The sequence below is a fragment of the Octodon degus genome, unplaced genomic scaffold, assembly GCF_000260255.1.
Source record: "Octodon degus isolate 3935 unplaced genomic scaffold, OctDeg1.0 scaffold00059, whole genome shotgun sequence".
Lineage (NCBI taxonomy): Eukaryota > Metazoa > Chordata > Mammalia > Rodentia > Octodontidae > Octodon > Octodon degus.
In genome coordinates, this window is record NW_004524635.1 from 7,862,967 (window position 1) to 7,880,201 (window position 17,235).

General features: G+C 40.3%; 1 protein-coding gene and 1 pseudogene across 1 annotated transcript; both read left to right on the forward strand.

The window, feature by feature from the left end:
• Nucleotides 1–4,426: 4,426 nt before the first annotated feature.
• LOC101562068 (glyceraldehyde-3-phosphate dehydrogenase-like) lies at nt 4,427–5,173 on the forward strand. The gene has a single exon (XM_023718526.1). It carries the CDS (start codon nt 4,427–4,429, stop codon nt 5,171–5,173), a length of 747 nt encoding a protein of 248 aa, XP_023574294.1.
• A 10,048-nt stretch (nt 5,174–15,221) lies between these two features.
• LOC101582713 lies at nt 15,222–15,848 on the forward strand (annotated as a pseudogene).
• The last annotated feature ends 1,387 nt before the right edge of the window (nt 15,849–17,235 follow it).

Below are 17,235 nucleotides of genomic sequence, written 5' to 3' on the forward strand. Positions count from 1 at the left end.
CAATATGCAATGTATTAATTATTGAAATTGTCCTACCAATCGTTTTTAAAACTGTCTCATTGCTATTTGTTTCTTAATAAAATTGTTTAAAAAAAGAATAAAAAATAAAACATGTACATACACAACTGATAAAATATCATAACTTTGTAAGGCATTAAATGATACAGTGTGCCTCAGTATAACCTATCAGAAACCCTGGTTGCGATAAGCTCTTAGTCAAGGCTATATTTTTTATTGTTTTTGACAAAATAATACAAAAATAGGGTGTTTGCTGTGACCTTTTTACATGAGAGGAAGACAGTGCTTCAGAGCACGGTATCTGAGGGCACACTGCCCACGAAAGCGTGACACCACACGACTCGGCAGTGGGTGCGTTGTATTGGTTAGTAAGCGAGGAGCAGCAAGAGACTAGGACATATTTGTCCTTATTGGCTCAGAAAATCCACTGATGCCTGATCTGTGAAGCAGTTTGAGTAAAGCCCTTATATGACATGAATGTATTTCAAGCACATTCATTTGATCCAAAGAGTAGTATCAGAACTGTGTGACACAGAGTGGAATGGTGGGGCAAAGTAACATGACAGAGACATAAGCTGCTCCAAGAAATGGGTCAGGCTTTCTCTCATGGTGCATCTGGAGTGGTTCTCAGTGCTCTCTGTATCATAGATGAACCCCTGACAGTGCAGACAGCGAGCACCAGCACAAGGCATTCACTGACACCGTGTGCTGAAGGTGAAAAAAAAAAATTAATATTGCAAATTGGAGTTCATTACAATTATGTAATAAGACACATATTTTTTATTTATTGTCAGTTACAATCTAGAAATTATTAAACAAAGAGATGTCACAAAATTTGCCAGAGATGTCCTGGAAAATACACTATCAAATGTCATACATCCTTGCAAAATACATATTATAACCAAACTGATGGCTGAAATATAACACCTTAACATTAGTGACATAGAAACATGCAGATATTCATGACTTTGAAACTCTGCACCTGATATTTCAGAAAAATTTGCTTATTTATCTCAATCAGATGTGACCTCATGAGAGTTGATTTTCAAAGCCTTAAGAAAAAGAATCCTTACTTTCCGGCAACATCCTGAACAAAAACAAATAAAGCATTAAATGGTGCAATTTTGCATTATTTTGTCAAAAACAATAAAAAACAGTCCTTACCAAGAGCTCATCATGACCAGGGTTTCTGGTAGGCTATACTGAGGCACACTGTATCGTAATGCTCCAACAAATGTATCAGAATCTGTTTCCAAAGTATACACCTCAAACAGTTCCAATGTACTGCTCTGGTGATATGATAACATGGAAACCAAACCCAGAATCAATTTCTCCTCTATAGCCTAACAGCACAAATCACTGCTGGCTCTAGATGTGTGCTACTATACCCCTAAACCCAAGCAAGTGATTAATTCTGCTGCAGTACCAGCCGGGTGTTCCCTCATTCAGTTCCATTCTTGTGCTACCTACCTGGAGACAGTCTTAGATCCCACAAGTGGAGTTGAGAGCCCAGTCTCCACGATATCTCCTACCCCTACACTTCATATGCCAATTACAAGCCCCAGATGATTTTACTTGTGCTGCTCCCTGGTCCATGATCAATTCGTGCTCCCCCAACTCACACCTCAGCTTGGACTGCCTTGTTAGAGCAGCTCACAGAGCTCAGGTCAACATAGTGACCAGTTTATTTCAAAGGACTTTACAAAGGCTGCAGATGAAGTGATAGATAGGGTGAGGCATGTCAGAAGAGGCTGTGGTACTCCCCAGGGCTTGGTGGGTTCACAACTCTCCAGGCCCCCCCAGGCTCAGCTCTCTGGAAAATTTCATGAAACCCTATTTTGTGGATTTCTATGCAGATTTCATTGCATAGGATGACAAGTATGGCCAGGACTGGATAAAAAGGATCTGATCTAATGCTAATAGGCCGAGGGGAAACCCAGCAGGGCCTGTCCAGATGGTCCTTGGTCTGTGTGTCTTTTCTTCCTCCAAGGTATGGTACAAAAGCTCTTGTGAAATGGGACATCTTCTGATGTGCTATCAGATAAGATAGCAGGTCAGAGAATTTCTTAGGGCCAGCTCCACTTCTTTCTATGCCTTGTCTTGGGGAGACAGAGAAACAGATACAAAGAGGGAAGCAGGGAGATCAGAGAAAGTGAGATTTTGCTTTCTGAGGCCTCATTATCAGGCCTAAAGCAACCCAGACATTCTAATCACATAGGAAGTAATGCAGGCTGTGGGATACAAGCCCAAAATACCTAATGTAAGAGTACTACAGGAGCAAATGAGAGCTGTAATACTAAGGTGGGAGTTCTTGACACAGGACCATCTGTCATTTCACAAGGAAGAGGACAGAGGCACAACTCACAGGGACACAAGCCAAGTATCCTTCCTAGCCAGGTCTGACTTTCACTTGCAACTCCACCCTCAATTGATACAGATAGATGAAAGTATCTTCTGGGTGATCTCAGGGCCTGTTCCCTCCCTTCCTCCCTTCCTCCCTTCCTCCCTTCCTCCCTTCCTCTCTTCTCTCTCTCTCTCTCTCTCTCTCTCTCTCTCTCTCTCTCACTCTCTCTTTCTCTTCCCCCTCTTTCTTTTTTTCAAGATATATTCTCATTAAGAGGCCCAGCCTAGCTCTACACTAGGCTATGCTCTTGCCTCAAGCCTGTCTGTGGGACTGTAGGTATACTCCGCTGCTCCCAGCTAAAAGGTCAGTTTTCCTAAGAGGAGCTTATCTTACTCTTCCATCCTCACTCACAGAAGAGAAGTTCTGAGGGCTCAAAGCTTACAACACTGAAGGAGCCAGAGGCCAGCCTCTTCCAGGCAGATGCTAGAAGTGATTGGGAAAATGGAGGCCTCTTGCCTTTAAGTGATGGGCCCAGGAAAACTAGCTTCAGCATCTCCATTCTCTCTGAATTGGGCTGCCAAGTGAGACTCTGCAGAGAGTCACAGCAGTGACTTTCAACCTCAGGCAAAGCCTTGTCTGCACAGCCTTCCAGAAGTTACGAGGAGGCATTAGACTGGTTCTTCATGACTGGAAAGATGTCTGCTGGTCACCCAGTCACTGATCTTTATGTGTGTCCTCCCTTGGTTCAGGAGTCCAAGGAGAATGAATAGGAGAAATTCCATCTCTAAATCTTCCCCTGGAAGTTCTCAAAACAGTCTTCAGGGAGGACCAGAAGTTGGAAACTTAGTTCTCTTTCCCATCTTGCAAGATGGCGGGTGAAAAAATGAGAAGCCAGACACTAAAGAGAAGAAACCTGAAGCCCAGAAGGCTTCTGCTAGTGTTACTGGTAACAAGGGTAAGGTGAAGAAGGCAAAAAAGTCCAAGAAGGGGCAGCCCCACTGCAGCTGAAATCCTGTCCTAGTTAGAGGAATTGGTAGATACTCCCGATCTGCCATGTATTCCAGAAAGGCTTTGTACAAGAGAAAGCACACAGCTGCTAAATCAAAGGTGGAGAAGAAAAAGAAGGAGAAAGTTCTTGCTACCATCACAAAACTGGTCAGTGGGGACAAGAATGGAGGTAGCTGGGTGGTTAAGCTTCGAAAAATGCCTAGGTACTACCCTACTGAATATGTGCCCCGAAAGCTCTTGAGCCACAGCAAGAAACCCTTCAGTCAGCATGTGCGGAAACTTCGGGCTACCATCACTCCTGGCACCATCTTGATCATCCTCACCAGGCATCACAGAGGCAAGAGAGTGGTCTTCCTGAAGCAGTTAGGCAGTGGCTTGCTACTTGTGACTGGGCCTTTGAGCCTTAATCGTGTTCCTCTACAAAGAACACACCAGAAATTTGTCATTGCCACCTCTACAAAAATTGACATCAGCAAAGTGAAAAACCCCAAACACCTCACTGATGCTTACTTCAGGAAGAAGCAGCTGCAGAAGCCCAGACACCAGGAAGGCGAGATCTTCGACACCGAGAAAGAGAGATACCAGATTTCAGAGCAGCGCAAGGTGGATCAGAAAGCGGTGGACTCACAGATTTTGGCAAAATCAAAGGTGTTCCTCAGCTCTGGGGCTACCTGCGATCCATTTTTGCTCTGACAAATGGAATTTATCCTCATAAATTAGTGTTCTAAATTTCTTACTAAGAACCTAATTAAATACCTGATACATTAAAAAAAAAAAAAAAGCAACAGTCTGCAGGGAACCCCCAAGCTGACTTTTCACTACCCTGACAGCCTACAAAATCAGCCAGAGTTGCATGTCCCAATCAATTAGTATATGTATATCAAACACTGTGCATCTCAGTATATGCAGGATGTGCTAAACAGGAAAGAAACTAAGGAAAACTTCCTTCTATTTACAAAGCAGAGGTAAAATTAAAAATATGTAGCAGTGGCTCTCTGCTCCTGCACATCCACTGATAGCCATTCTTCCCATGCAGCCAGCAGCGATCCAGACAAGATGGTGAAGGTTGGAGTGCACACATTTGACCGTATTGGATGCCTGGTCAGCAGGGCTGCTTCTAACTCTGGCAAGATGGATGTTGTGGCCATTAATGACCCCTTCATTGACCTCAACTACATGGTCTCCATATTCCAGTACAATTCCACCCATGACAAGTTCCATGGCACTGTCAAGGCTGAGAACAGTAAGCTCATCATCAACAGAAAAGCCACCATCATCTTCCAAGAGCGAGATCCCACCAACATCAAGTGGGGTGATTCTGGTGCTGAGTACATGGTGGAGTCCACTGGCGTCTTCACCACCATGGAGAAGGCTAGGGCGCACCTGAAGGGTGGTGCCAAACAGGTCATCATCTCCTCCCTTTCCACTGATGCCCCCATGTTTGTGATGGGTGTTAATCATGAGAAGTATGACAACTCCTTCAAGATTGTCAGCAGAACTTGCTGTACCACTAACTGCTCAGCCCCACTGACCAAGGTCATCCATAACAACTTTGTCATCATGGAGAGACTCATGACCACAGTGCACACCATCACTGCCACCCAGAAGACTGTGGATAGCCCCTCTGGGAATCTGTGGTGTGGTGGGCACGGGGCTGCCCAGAACATCATCCCTGCATCCACTGGCACTGCCAAGGCTGTGGGCAAGGTCATCCCAGAGCTGAAGGGGAAGCTCACAGGCATGGCCTTCCATGTGCCCGCTCCCAACAAGTCAGTGGTGGATCTGACCTGCTGCCTGGAGTAAGTAGCTAAATACAACATCAAAGAGGTGATGAAGCAGGCCTTAGATGGTCTCCTCAAAGGCATCCTGGGCTACACCAAGAACCAGGTTGTGTCTTGCGACTTCAACAGTGACACCCACTCTTCCACCTTTGATGCTGGGTCCCTGAATGACCACTTTGTGAAGCTCATTTCCTGATGTAACAATGAGTTCGACTATAGCAACAATGTGGTGGACCTCATGGTCCACATGGCCTCCAAGGAGTAAGTACCCCCACACACACACACAGCCCAGTGAGACCAGAGGGAGAAGTCACACTGTAGAAGTCACTGCCCTACTCAGCCCCAACACTGAGAATCTCCCCATCACAGCTTTCATCCCAGGCCCCCTAGAAGAGGAGGGGCCTCAGCAGCCCTGGCTCACTACCATTGCACACCATCAATAAAGCCCACTGTTCCCCCCAAAAAAAAAAATATGTAGCAGTGGTAAAAGCACAGGCAATGGCTAGTAACAAGTCACTACAGGAAATCTGAACATTTTATCAGTACTCATGGTTGTACCAGTATTGTTCTTGTCAGTGTCAGCCTGTGCAGAGAGCTTGTGAGTGCTTTGGCCTGTGTGCCGTAACAAACTTCCCAGTGGACAAAGCCTGAGGAGATTCCCAAAGCAGAGATAAGGAACCTAACCCCACGCTACCTGCAAAATAAGTTTGCAGGCTCATTGACTCCTGTCAAAGTGAAAAATTTTTCAAGACAGGTCAATAGAGGCAAAAAAGAATTCATTAGTAGAATTTAAAAGGCAAAGATGAAGAAATAGAGTATGAACCCTCAAAATAGATGGAGGCCTTCTTTCTTGAAAATGGGAATCTTAATGTTTCTTTTAAGGGAGTGGAACCCCAAGAAAAGATAGCCTGTACCCGGAAAGATACTGGTCCATTTTACAGGTATGAACCCTGTTGGGTTTTTCCTCCCCTTTTAGATAAATATTTTAAAATTCTTTGAATTCTCTCAACCTTTTCCTTTATCTTAGGATCAGTGTATTGCTCTTTGCTTTGTAAAGCACCTCACTGATCACCAGGATTGACTGGGCTGATCTGACTGGTTAGGCGGGTGCCCCCTTTCTCCCTCAACACTCCATGTGCGTCCCTCCTGAAGCTGCAGGCTTGGTTGAAGAGGACGACCGTCCCCGATAGAGGAGGACCGTTCCTCAGTCCTCACAAGTATACGAGAAGCTGTGCTCCCCTGCTAGAACCTCCAAACAAGTTCTCAAAACTAAGCCAATTTAGGAACTTAGAGCATTCTTGAGGAATTGTGGTGTGCTACTTCTCGAAAGAAATGTGCCTAAGTTAGCCATGGGAATGCCAAAATAGATAGTCTTGCGTAATTTCAACTGGGTCCTGAAAGTTGTAGTTTTTTAGAAGCATTTGTAGCAATAATTTTCTTTGTCTCTTTCAAATCTTTTTCATTTCTTTTGACCATCCTGATTCTGACCCCAAGCTTTGATCCCTTACTCTTTTTTTTTCAGTTTTTGTTTATTATAAGTACATGCTTGCATGATGTAGTGATGACATCCATCATAGTGAGCTGGTGTGTATATATTAACAGCTCATAATTCTTTTTCCATCCCCTTTCCCTTCCCTCTACCCCCTCTCTCCCACTCTTGATTGCCTTCCCACTTGGAAAAGATCTCCCTGATTCCCATTATCTGTCATTCATTTTGCTTTTTATAATATGAGTTGCTCATAGGAGACAAATTGTGCCATATTTTAGCTTGCTTGTCTGATTGCCTCCACTAACTGCCATGATCTCGAGGTGCATCCATTCACCTATAAATGACTCAAGCTTATCCATCCATGTGGCAGAGTACTACTTCCTTGTGCATAAATACCATATTCTCATCATCCACTCATGTGTTGTTGAACACATGGGCCATTTTCAAGAGTTAGCTATTATGAACGGTGCTACTATAGACATGGGTACATATGTGTCACTATAAAGTGATGTCTGGAACGCTTTTGTAAAGATGACTAGAATGGAATTTCTGATTTTAGTGTGTTGAGGAATCTTCTCACTGATCTCCAGAGTGGTTGTGCTGTTTCTATTCTCACCAGCCAGGTGCACAGTTCCCTTTTCCTTCACAGTCTCACTGGCATTTGTTATTATCCGTTTGCATGAAGACAGTCATTCTTTCTGGAATAAGACAGAATCTCAGTATTGTTTTAATTTCTGTGTCTCTAATGGCCAACAATATTGAACATTTTTTGATATATTAATTGGCCATTTGTATCTCTTCATCTGAGATGTTTCTATTCATTCTGGTTGTCCATTTTTTTGATTGCATCTTTATTATGAGGGCTTAATTGTTTTTAATTCTTTATATATTCTAGATTTTAGGCTTTTGTCTGATCAACAGGTGGCAAAACCTTTTCTCACTGTGTAGGCTGTCTCTTCACTCTGTTGGCATTTTCTTTTTGTACACAGAAGCTTTCATTTGTTATAATCCCATGTGTTTGTTCTCAGTATTATTTATTTTGCCATCGGGGTTCTGTTCATAAAGTCCTTGCCTACACCTATGTCTTTCAAGAGCTTTATATATTTTATATTCTAGCATATTGTAAAGTGTTTCTACTGCAACATTTAGATCTTTGAACAAAAGTTACATTTCTTGTTATAAAGGTCTTTCTTTATCTTGGTCTTAACCATCCAGCAGAATAGTATAAAAATGAGGTATAAAAAGTAAAGCCATATTAATATGCTGGGCTGTAAAAGGCTCAAGTCAACAGCTGGCAACAACATTACCAGTCCTACGGATAACCTACTGCTATTATGGATTACTGGACTATATTGGATTATTTTGCTGAATTCATGCACCTACAGTATTTAAATGGCAATGGAATACCCATCTCTGACAAAACTAAACAAAAAAAGGGGATACAAATAAAGGATCATTTTGTATCTGTATATACAAAATGGTTAGGCTAGATATACAACTACTTTCCCTTAACTCAATGAGAAGAAAGATTTGTACTAATAGTGTTTGGACAGGATATTATGTCTGTATCTTGTACTATGAATAACCATATGAAGACAACAATATTCAATATGTTAATTATTGAAACTGTCCTACTAATCATTTTTGAAACTGTATCATTGCTATTTGTTTTTCAATAAAATTAATATAATTAAAAAAACAATTAGATCTTTGGCCTATTTTGATTTTTGTTTAGTACTTGGTGAGCTATATGAACATAAACTTGATCTTCTGGACACGAATATCCAATTTTCCTAGGATCATTTATTAATAAGGCTATCTTTCCTCCAGTGTTTTATTTTTTGGGGGATGAGTATCAGAGATTGAACTCAGTACCTTATGCCTGCTGTGCAGGTGTTTATGCCACTGAACTATCTCCCTGGTTCCTTCCAGGGTATATTTTTGACCCCTTTGTCAATGATCAAATAGCTGAGTGTACCTGGGCTCATTTCTACTCTTTCTATTCTGTTCTATTGATCCATATGTCTGTTTTTGTGCTAGTACCATGCTCTTTCTCTTTTAAATATCTGTAGCATTGTGATATAATTTTAAAGCTAGGACTGTGATGCCTCCTGCTTTGCTCTTGCTACCAAACGTTGCTTTTATTATTCTGAATCTTTTCTGGTTCCCTATGAAATTAAAGATAGTTTTCTGTAGATCTGTCAGCATTGCTGTTGGTGTTTTGATTGGCATTGCACTAGATCTATATATCTGTTTTGGAAGTATGGTACTTTGGACTATATTGGTTTTGTCTATTCAAAGGCAGGGGGTATCTTTTCATATTCTTGTGTATTCTTTGACTTCCTTTTTCAGAGTGATCTCTTTTTTCATTTTAGAGTTCTTCCACTTCTTTGTTATATTAATTGTTAAGCATTTAACTTTCTTGATGCTATTGTGGATGGTGTGCCTAATTTCTCAGTGAGTTCATTGTTGATGTACAGAAATGCTATTCATTTTTGTTTTGATCATGCATCCTGCTATACTGCTGCACTTGACAATTAATTCTGCAAATCTTTTGGTGGAATTCTTGGAATATTCTATGTAGAGGATAATGTAATTTGCACATTATGATAACTTGACTTCTTTTTCTAATATACTCGTGTGTGTGTGTGTGTGTGTGTGTGTGTGTGTGTGTGACCAGCTCAGTCCACCCTGAGGGTTGGGGCTGGCACAGCATGTGGTGCTGGGAATTGAACCATGGTCCCTGCACTTGCCTAAAAAGGTGCTTTAGACCACTGAGCCATTTCACCAACCCCACTTTAATATTCTCTCTTTATTTTTTTCCTCTTTCCTGATGGTTCGGGCTAATATTTTAAGAACTACTTTTAGAGGAGAAGTTTTCCATTTTTCCCTCTTTAATATGATTTTGGCAGTAGGTTTGTCATATATATCTTTTATCATACTGCAATAACAATTTTTTACACCTATTTTCTTTGATACTTTTTAAAATCCTGAATGGATATTGAAGTTTATCAAAGGTTTTTCTGGGGGCTGGCTAGATAGCTCACTGGACTAAGTGCTTGCTTTAGCAAGCTCAGGAGCCAGTGTTCAATCCTTGGTCCTGCATGCTGTGCTGGCCCCATCGCAAGGGCATGCTGAGCTGGCCATTGAGTCCAGTTGTTGTGGCACATGCCTATAATCCCAGTGCTGGGGAGGCTGAAAACAGGAGGATCACTACGAGTTCAAGCTGCATAGTGAGAACCTGTACCAAATACATAAATAGAAAAAAAAAAGGAAAAACAGTTTTTTCTGTGTCTATTGAGATGATCATGTGATTGTTGCCTTTGTTTCTGCATTTATTGAACCATCATTGCATCCCTGGGATGAAGCCTTTTTGGTTATGGTTTTTTTTAATGACTTGCTACATTATTGTTGTTAGTATCTCATTGAGAATTTTTATATTTATGTTCATTAAAGAGACTGACATAAAATTCCCTTTGAATATTTATCTGATTTTGAAATTAAGTTAATGATGACTTTCATTGTTGACTTTGGGAGTACCCCCTTCCCCTTCAATTTCATCATAGAGTTTAAAGAGTGTTAGTATTACACTTTCCCTGGAGTTCCTTAAAAATCAGCAGAAGACCCATCAGGACCTGGGCTTTTCTTAGTAGGTAGGTGTTTTACTGATGCTTCAATTTCTTTCTTTTTTCCTTTTTCTTAGTAAAAGAGAATAAAACAGTAAAAACAAAAAACAAAAACATTAGAAATGATACAAAATTTCACTGAAAAAGATAATAGTATTTCAACAATGGTTGCTAGGTTGCATATTGTTGTCTTCAAATTAGTTATTCAAATTACAAGATATAAACATACAGAATTGGTCAAAAAAGCTGTAAAAATTAAAAAGCAAAGAAAAAATTAAATATTAACTTCCCTTTTCAATATACCAGCAGAAATTAGCAGTACAATTATCCAAGTATCCTGTGTATATACATAGATACTTATTTTTCACTTCCTTCTTCTTTTTCTTTTCTTTTTTTCCTTATCCCAGTTGTTCTTTCTTTCTATTCTCTTTTTTTTTCCTGTATTTTAGGGGAGGGTCTACAGGGTGTTCAGGGCCTCATTACTAGATGAGACTTACAGTGATCCACCTGTTTATAGTCTCCCAAGAGCTGGGATTACAAGCATGTGCCACCATGCCCAGTCTCAATTGCCTCTCAGTGTTCCCCGGGGGTGGGACCGGTTCTTTCCCTTTGAGTAGCTTTTTTTTTCTCTCTCTCTCTCTGTTTCACAGTATCTATTGTACTTTTCAGATTTTATTTACTCTTTCAAGTTCTTATACTAGTAGGACAATATGATTTCACTTATGAGTATGGTCTCTAGTTGCATCCACTTACCTATAAAAGCCTTGAGTTTATCTTTTTTTATAGCTGAGCAATATGCCACTGTCTAAAAATACTACACTTTTTTTTATCCATTCCTCAGCCACCTTATCTTTGACAAAGAGACCCAACATGTTCACTGGAAGAAAGAGAGCCTCTTTACTAAACAGTAGTAGAAAAACTGGCTTTCCACATGCTGAAAGCTAAAATTAGGTTCATCTATCACGATACACTAAAATGGATCAAGATTCATATATGAAAACAGAAACACTAAATCTACTGGATAAGTAATAATCTTGAAGACATAGGGGTAGGTAGAGAGTTCATGAACAAAAACTAAACCTCATGGGAAATATTTCAAATAATCAAAAACTGGGATCTCATCTTTTTGAAGTTTTTGCACTTCAAAGGAAATCACCAAGGGGCTGGGGAGATAGTTCAGTAGAATAAGTGCTTTCCTGGCAAGTGCAAGGGCATCAGTTCAATCCCCAGTTTCATCAAAGAGAGAAAGAAAGAAAGAAAGAAAGAAAGAAAGAAAGAAAGAAAGAAAGAAAGAAAGAAAGAAAGAAAGAAAGAAATCACCAACAGAATAAAAGTAAAACCCACAAATTGGGAACAGATTTTAGTTGATTGATCCTCAGACAAAGGACTGCTATCTAGAACATATAAAGAACTTATAAATATCAAACCCTCAAAATTCAAAGACTCAATCAAAAAAATGGGCATCTGAGATGAAAATACACTTTGCCAATGAAGAAATACAAATGGCAAATAAATATATGGAAAAAACATTCAACATCATTGCTTATTTTGGAAATTCAAACTAAAACAACACTAAGATTCCATCTCACCCCAGAATGAATGGCTATCATCAAGAAATCAATCAACAGCAAAGACTGGAAGGGCTGTGGGGAAAAAAGGAACCCTTCTCCACTGTGGGTGGTAGTGTAAACAGGTATAATTACTATAGAAATCAGTGTGCAGATTCCATTAAAAAAAGAAAAAGAAAAAACTAGGTCCCATTCAATCCAGCTATTCCCCTCTTGGATACTTTTCTAGAAGAACTAAAAACATCACACCACAGTGATATATATGCACCCATGTTTATAGCAGCACCATTTGTCATACTGCTTCAATTTCTTTGACTGTTTTTAGATTACACAGGTTGCTTAAATCTTCTAAGCTCTGCTGGCGAAATGGCTCAGTAGAATAAGCGCTTGCCTGGCAAGGCCTAAGTTCAAAACCCCAGTTCCACCAAAAAAATCTTCTACGCTCACTTTTTTTTATATACTAGGAATTAAACTAAGGACCTTGCACTTACCAAGAAGACCCTGCATCACTGAGCTATATCCCTGGCCCCAGGTTCATTTTTGATATGCTATATGTTTTTACGAACCTATCCATCTCTTCTGAATTCTCCAAGTTTTTGGAGGTTTCCAAAGTAGTTGCTGCTCTTCTGGGTTTCAGCAGTGTCCGCAGTGATTTCACCTTTTTCATTTCTATTTGTATTGATTTGGGTCTTTGCTTTTTTGTCATTGTTGTTAGATTAGCTAAAGGTTCATCTATTTTATTTATACTTTTGAAAAACGGTTATTCAATTCATTGATTCTTTGTACTTTTTAAATTCTCCATTCTATTAATTTCTGCTCAAATTTTTATAATTTTCTTTTATGTACTAGCTGTGGGTTTGGATTCTTCTTATATTTCCAGGACCTTGAAAAGCATTATTAGGTTATTTATTTTCATAGTTATATAATTCCCTTGCAGAACTTTTATCTAGTACATTATACTGGTATTATTATTTAATGTTTAAAATTGTCTTATTTCTTTGATTTTTTTTCTGTGACCTATGGATTACTCAGAGTACCTTGTTTAATTTCTGTATTTTTGCATAATTTCTGTGACTTCTTTTTTCATTGAACCCGTAGTTTCATTGTACTATGTTCTGATAATATATGTGGTATAATTTTGGTTCTTTCTTGTATTTACCTAAGAATATTTATTGGCTAGTATGTGGGCTATATTTGGTAGTTTTTTGTGTTATTTAGAAGAGTGTGTATTCTGTTGGTATTGCTGAGTGGAATATTCTGTAATAACTAGTAAGTCCATTTGTTCAAAGGTTTGTTCTGCTCTAGTGTTTATTTGTTGATTTGTTTGCCTAGTTAATGTGTCTGTGAGAGTAGGGTATTGAGTTCACTCACAATAACTGTATTGTGTTTACCTGATCATTCATGTCCAGTAGTTTTCTTTTCTTTTATTTAGTTGGGTAGGCTGTTATTCAATTATTTATAATTATTACCTCTTGCTGTTTTATTGTTCTCATAACCAATATATTGTGACATTCTTTACCTCTTCTGATCAGTGTTGGCTTAAGATTCTCTTTGTTTGAAAATAGGATAGCAAGTCCTACTCTTTTTGGTGGGCTTGCACAGAACATTATTTTTTCATTCTTAGATTTTAGTCTGTGGCTTTCTGTTTGGGTTAAATGTATTTCTTTTATACAAAAAACTGTTTGGCTTGTTTCTTGAGCATTCTGTCAACCTCAGTCATTTCATTGGAGAATTGAGATCATTTACATTGAGAGTTAATACCATTGAAAGGTACTTATTCCTGTTGTTCTGTTTTCCTTGTTGCTCAAGCCCTTTCTTTCTCTTGTCCTTAAATGCTCACCCTTTCTGGTTGTACCCATTTGTCTTAGTTACTCTTCTCTCGTTGCTGGGACAAATACCCGACACTCAAAATGAAGGAAGGAAAGGTTTATTTAGCTCACAGTTACTGGAGGTTTCAGTCCATACTCAGCTGGCTCCAAGGCAGAGTGGCACATGGCAGAAAGCAAACTTTCATGGTGGTGGCAAAGAGCAAGAGCACAAGGGAGGGGTAGCAGAAGCTCAAGCAGCAAGCTTCTCTTCCCACCTTACATTGTAATACAAATTACCTGCCCCAGGCAGGTACAGCAGCCACACCCACAGTAATCACTCACAAACTCCAGAAGCCACCCCAAGACTGCATGAGGCTTTAGGGGGACACCTAGACACAAACCATAGCACCATTCTATTGAAACTTTTGGTGCATTGGTAAATAAGAAAACATGAGACAACATCTCTCTGCTGGATATGGACAGTGAGGTGGGCTCAAGCATAACCTTGGACTCAGTGTCATCACTTTCAGATCCAGCCATCTCTGAAAGCTACACTCTCCAGACCTGGCCTCCTGCTGTAGACTCTGTGGCCCTGTGTCCTTCTGGGCCTGAGCTTGAACTTCTCAGGAGTTATATGTCTGGCTCACACCCCTTCACACTTGTCTCCCATAGCTGTGTCTCACCCAGTCACTGTAGTAAGGTAACATTGAAAGTCCTGAAGTAAAGCTGTAGTGTAGCTGTTTTCTGGCTTCCTTCAACATAATCAATCTCTTCCCAAAATGGCATCCAATTAAGTACTCTAGCAACACTCTAGCCCCTGACAGGTTCTGGTGGCTTGGCAACTCAACTGGTAGTCAACCTGTAATACCCAACTGAACTGAATCAGCATGGTACTGGTTATGGAAGCCCACTTGAGGATTTCTGCCAACGATATAAAAAAGAACTGGAAAAGAAGTGCTGCTGTTAGGGAATGGTGGTTCTCCTGAGGAGCTGGTCATGCTGCCTTTCCTGATGAACTCTGGGAGGAACTCTGGACCTTTCTCCTGAGAAATGGATGTGGTTCACTTTGGAGGAGCTCTGGTCCTTACTTTAAGTATTGTTTCCTAGCTCCAGTGGGAAAGATGGTGCATTGTTCAATGTCCTGGAGAAGCTTCTCATGCTGGTTTTCCTGATATGGATACAGCTGTTCTCATCATTGAACTTGGGACCTCACTGTTGCAGATGATGGTTGTGGTACTTTTCAGGAGAGCTCTGGTCCTTTCTTGTAGTGTCACTTTCCTGGTGCCAGTGCAAATCCCTCAGCCTGCTAGCACAAATCCTTCATTCTACTGGCACAGACTTTCTAGTTTCCACCACTGATTTTGGGGCCTTCCCCCTGCAGATCCATGAAAGAGAGTTGCATGAGACATTGTTGTGGACTTAGGACTTCAGCTGGACTCATGGGGGACATTGTTATGGGCTTTAGGTTTTCAGCTGGACCCATGCAAGAAATTGCTCTGGATCTATGTTCTCAGCTGGATTCTTTAGGTCTTCAGTGTGTGGACAGATTTCCTACACTCTTTCATATTAAACTCTTTGGGTGACTGCTATCAATAATCCCAGAGCTCTTCCTAAGCCAGCGATCTGCAAGTCTCTCACCACGTTCAGCTCGAGCACCAAGATCGTGAAGCCCAAGGGCAAGAAGCTAGATGAGTTAGAGTTTGGGATCTAGCAGGCCTTACTGGAGTTGGAGATGAACCCGGACCTCAAGGCTCAGCTGTGCGACCTCAACGTCACTGAGGCCAATGAAATTGAAGTTGGTGGTGGTCCAACTTAGTCCCAGTTCCTCAGCTGAAGTCTTTCCAGAAAATCCAGGTCTGGATAGTACAAGAGCTGGAGAAGAAATTCACTGGGAAGCGTGTGGTCTTCATCGCACAGAGGAGAATTCTGCCCAAGCCAACTCAAAAAAGCTACAGGAAAAATAAGCAAAAGAATCCCTGAAGCCGCATGCTGACTGCATCACACCATCCTGGAAGACCTGGTGTTCCCCAGCAAGATCGTGGGCAAGAGGATTCACGTGAAGCTGGACGGCAGCGGGCTCATCAAGGTGCACCTGGACAAGGCCCAGCAGAACAATGCGGAGCACAAGATCAAGACATTCTCTGGTGTCTATAAGAAGCTCATGGGCAAGGACATTAATTTTGAATTCCCAGAGTTTCAGTTGTAAGAAGTTGTAAATGCTAAAATAAAGCTATCATTCATAAAAAAATAAAATAAAAAAATCCTGGAAATTTTGTGTCCTATGTGAAATTGTTCCTCTTGTGAACCCTGACTACAACACAGATGTTGTACTAGATAACTTCAACGCTATCTTATTGCGAAGGAGTCATTCTTATTCTACCCCTATCCCTTGCACTGTTTCTGCAGATTACAATATCTGTGAACTCTTGGTGAGGATGGTGTTGCTGGCGTAGCTGTTAGTTCTTTCTAAAACTCCTGGGTCTTTGAGTCATTGGGCTCAGCCTCAGTCAGGTTGATTGGTTGCTTGATGCCTCTGTGGTCCTGTGACCAGAGGAAACTACAGAACTAGCGAGGAGTTGGAGGTTTGATGTGGCTAGGATGCAGAATCTACACCACAGAATTGGCTAGGGGACAATAAGATGGAGCCTGGCTGCCCTCCTGATATGCCGATTTCTTATTCTTAAGGGGTGAGAAGGGCATGATCCACCCTTATATCTGTTTTAGGCTGACACAGGTTTTTTTCTTCCTAGCCAGAGTTCAGAAGTCTCACTCTGAGTGACCTAAAGGGGACATAGAAAGATGGGTTTTGTTTGATGAGCCATCATCTTTTTATACTTTGGAAAAGAGCACAAGGGCATTATTAGCAAATCATTGGTGCTTAACCTTCATTTTATAACCATGTATAAACAAGGACTAGAAATCAAAATGTTTCTATCTTTAGTATTAAATTATGTGTTTTAAGGTGTTCACCCCAATATATCAAGATTTAGCAGCATATGGATTCTTCTCTGTTAAAGAAATCTAGGTGCCGGGGAGATGGCTCAGTAGGATAAGCGCTTGACTGGCAAACGTAAGGATCTGAGTTCAATCACCGGTTCTGAAAAAAAAAAAAAAAAAAATCTAATTTTCTTATTTTAATTATAACATTGGTGGAAGAATTACATAAATAAAGATATAAATGAGTTTTTTGACCATTGAATCCCATCACTTTTTACTATCAGGTTTAAAAGCTATGTCTGGCCTTTTTGGGTTTTTTTTGGTTTTTTTTTTTTTTTTCTCTTGTGGTACCAGGGATTGAACTCAGGACTCTGCACTTGCCAGGTAAGCACTTTGGCTCTTTTTTTTTTTCCCACCTCTTAAGAGCTTTTGGAATGATTAGCTCCAGTTAATATAAACCTATAACATAGAGCCTAAGGCAGATAATAGATAATTAGTTTATATCACAAAAGTAAGTAGATTAATATGGTAGGTACAATATTTACACTGTCACTTTTATTTTTTATTTATTTGTTTTTTTCATAATTTTATTGATAAACAAATAGCAATGAGACAGTTTCAAATCAAATCGCTAGGACAGTTTCAATAATTAACAC

What these genes read in the sequence shown, in the direction of transcription:
- LOC101562068 (XM_023718526.1), top strand. Translation starts at nt 4,427, where the DNA reads ATGGTGAAGGTTGGAGTGCACACATTTGACCGTATTGGATGCCTGGTC.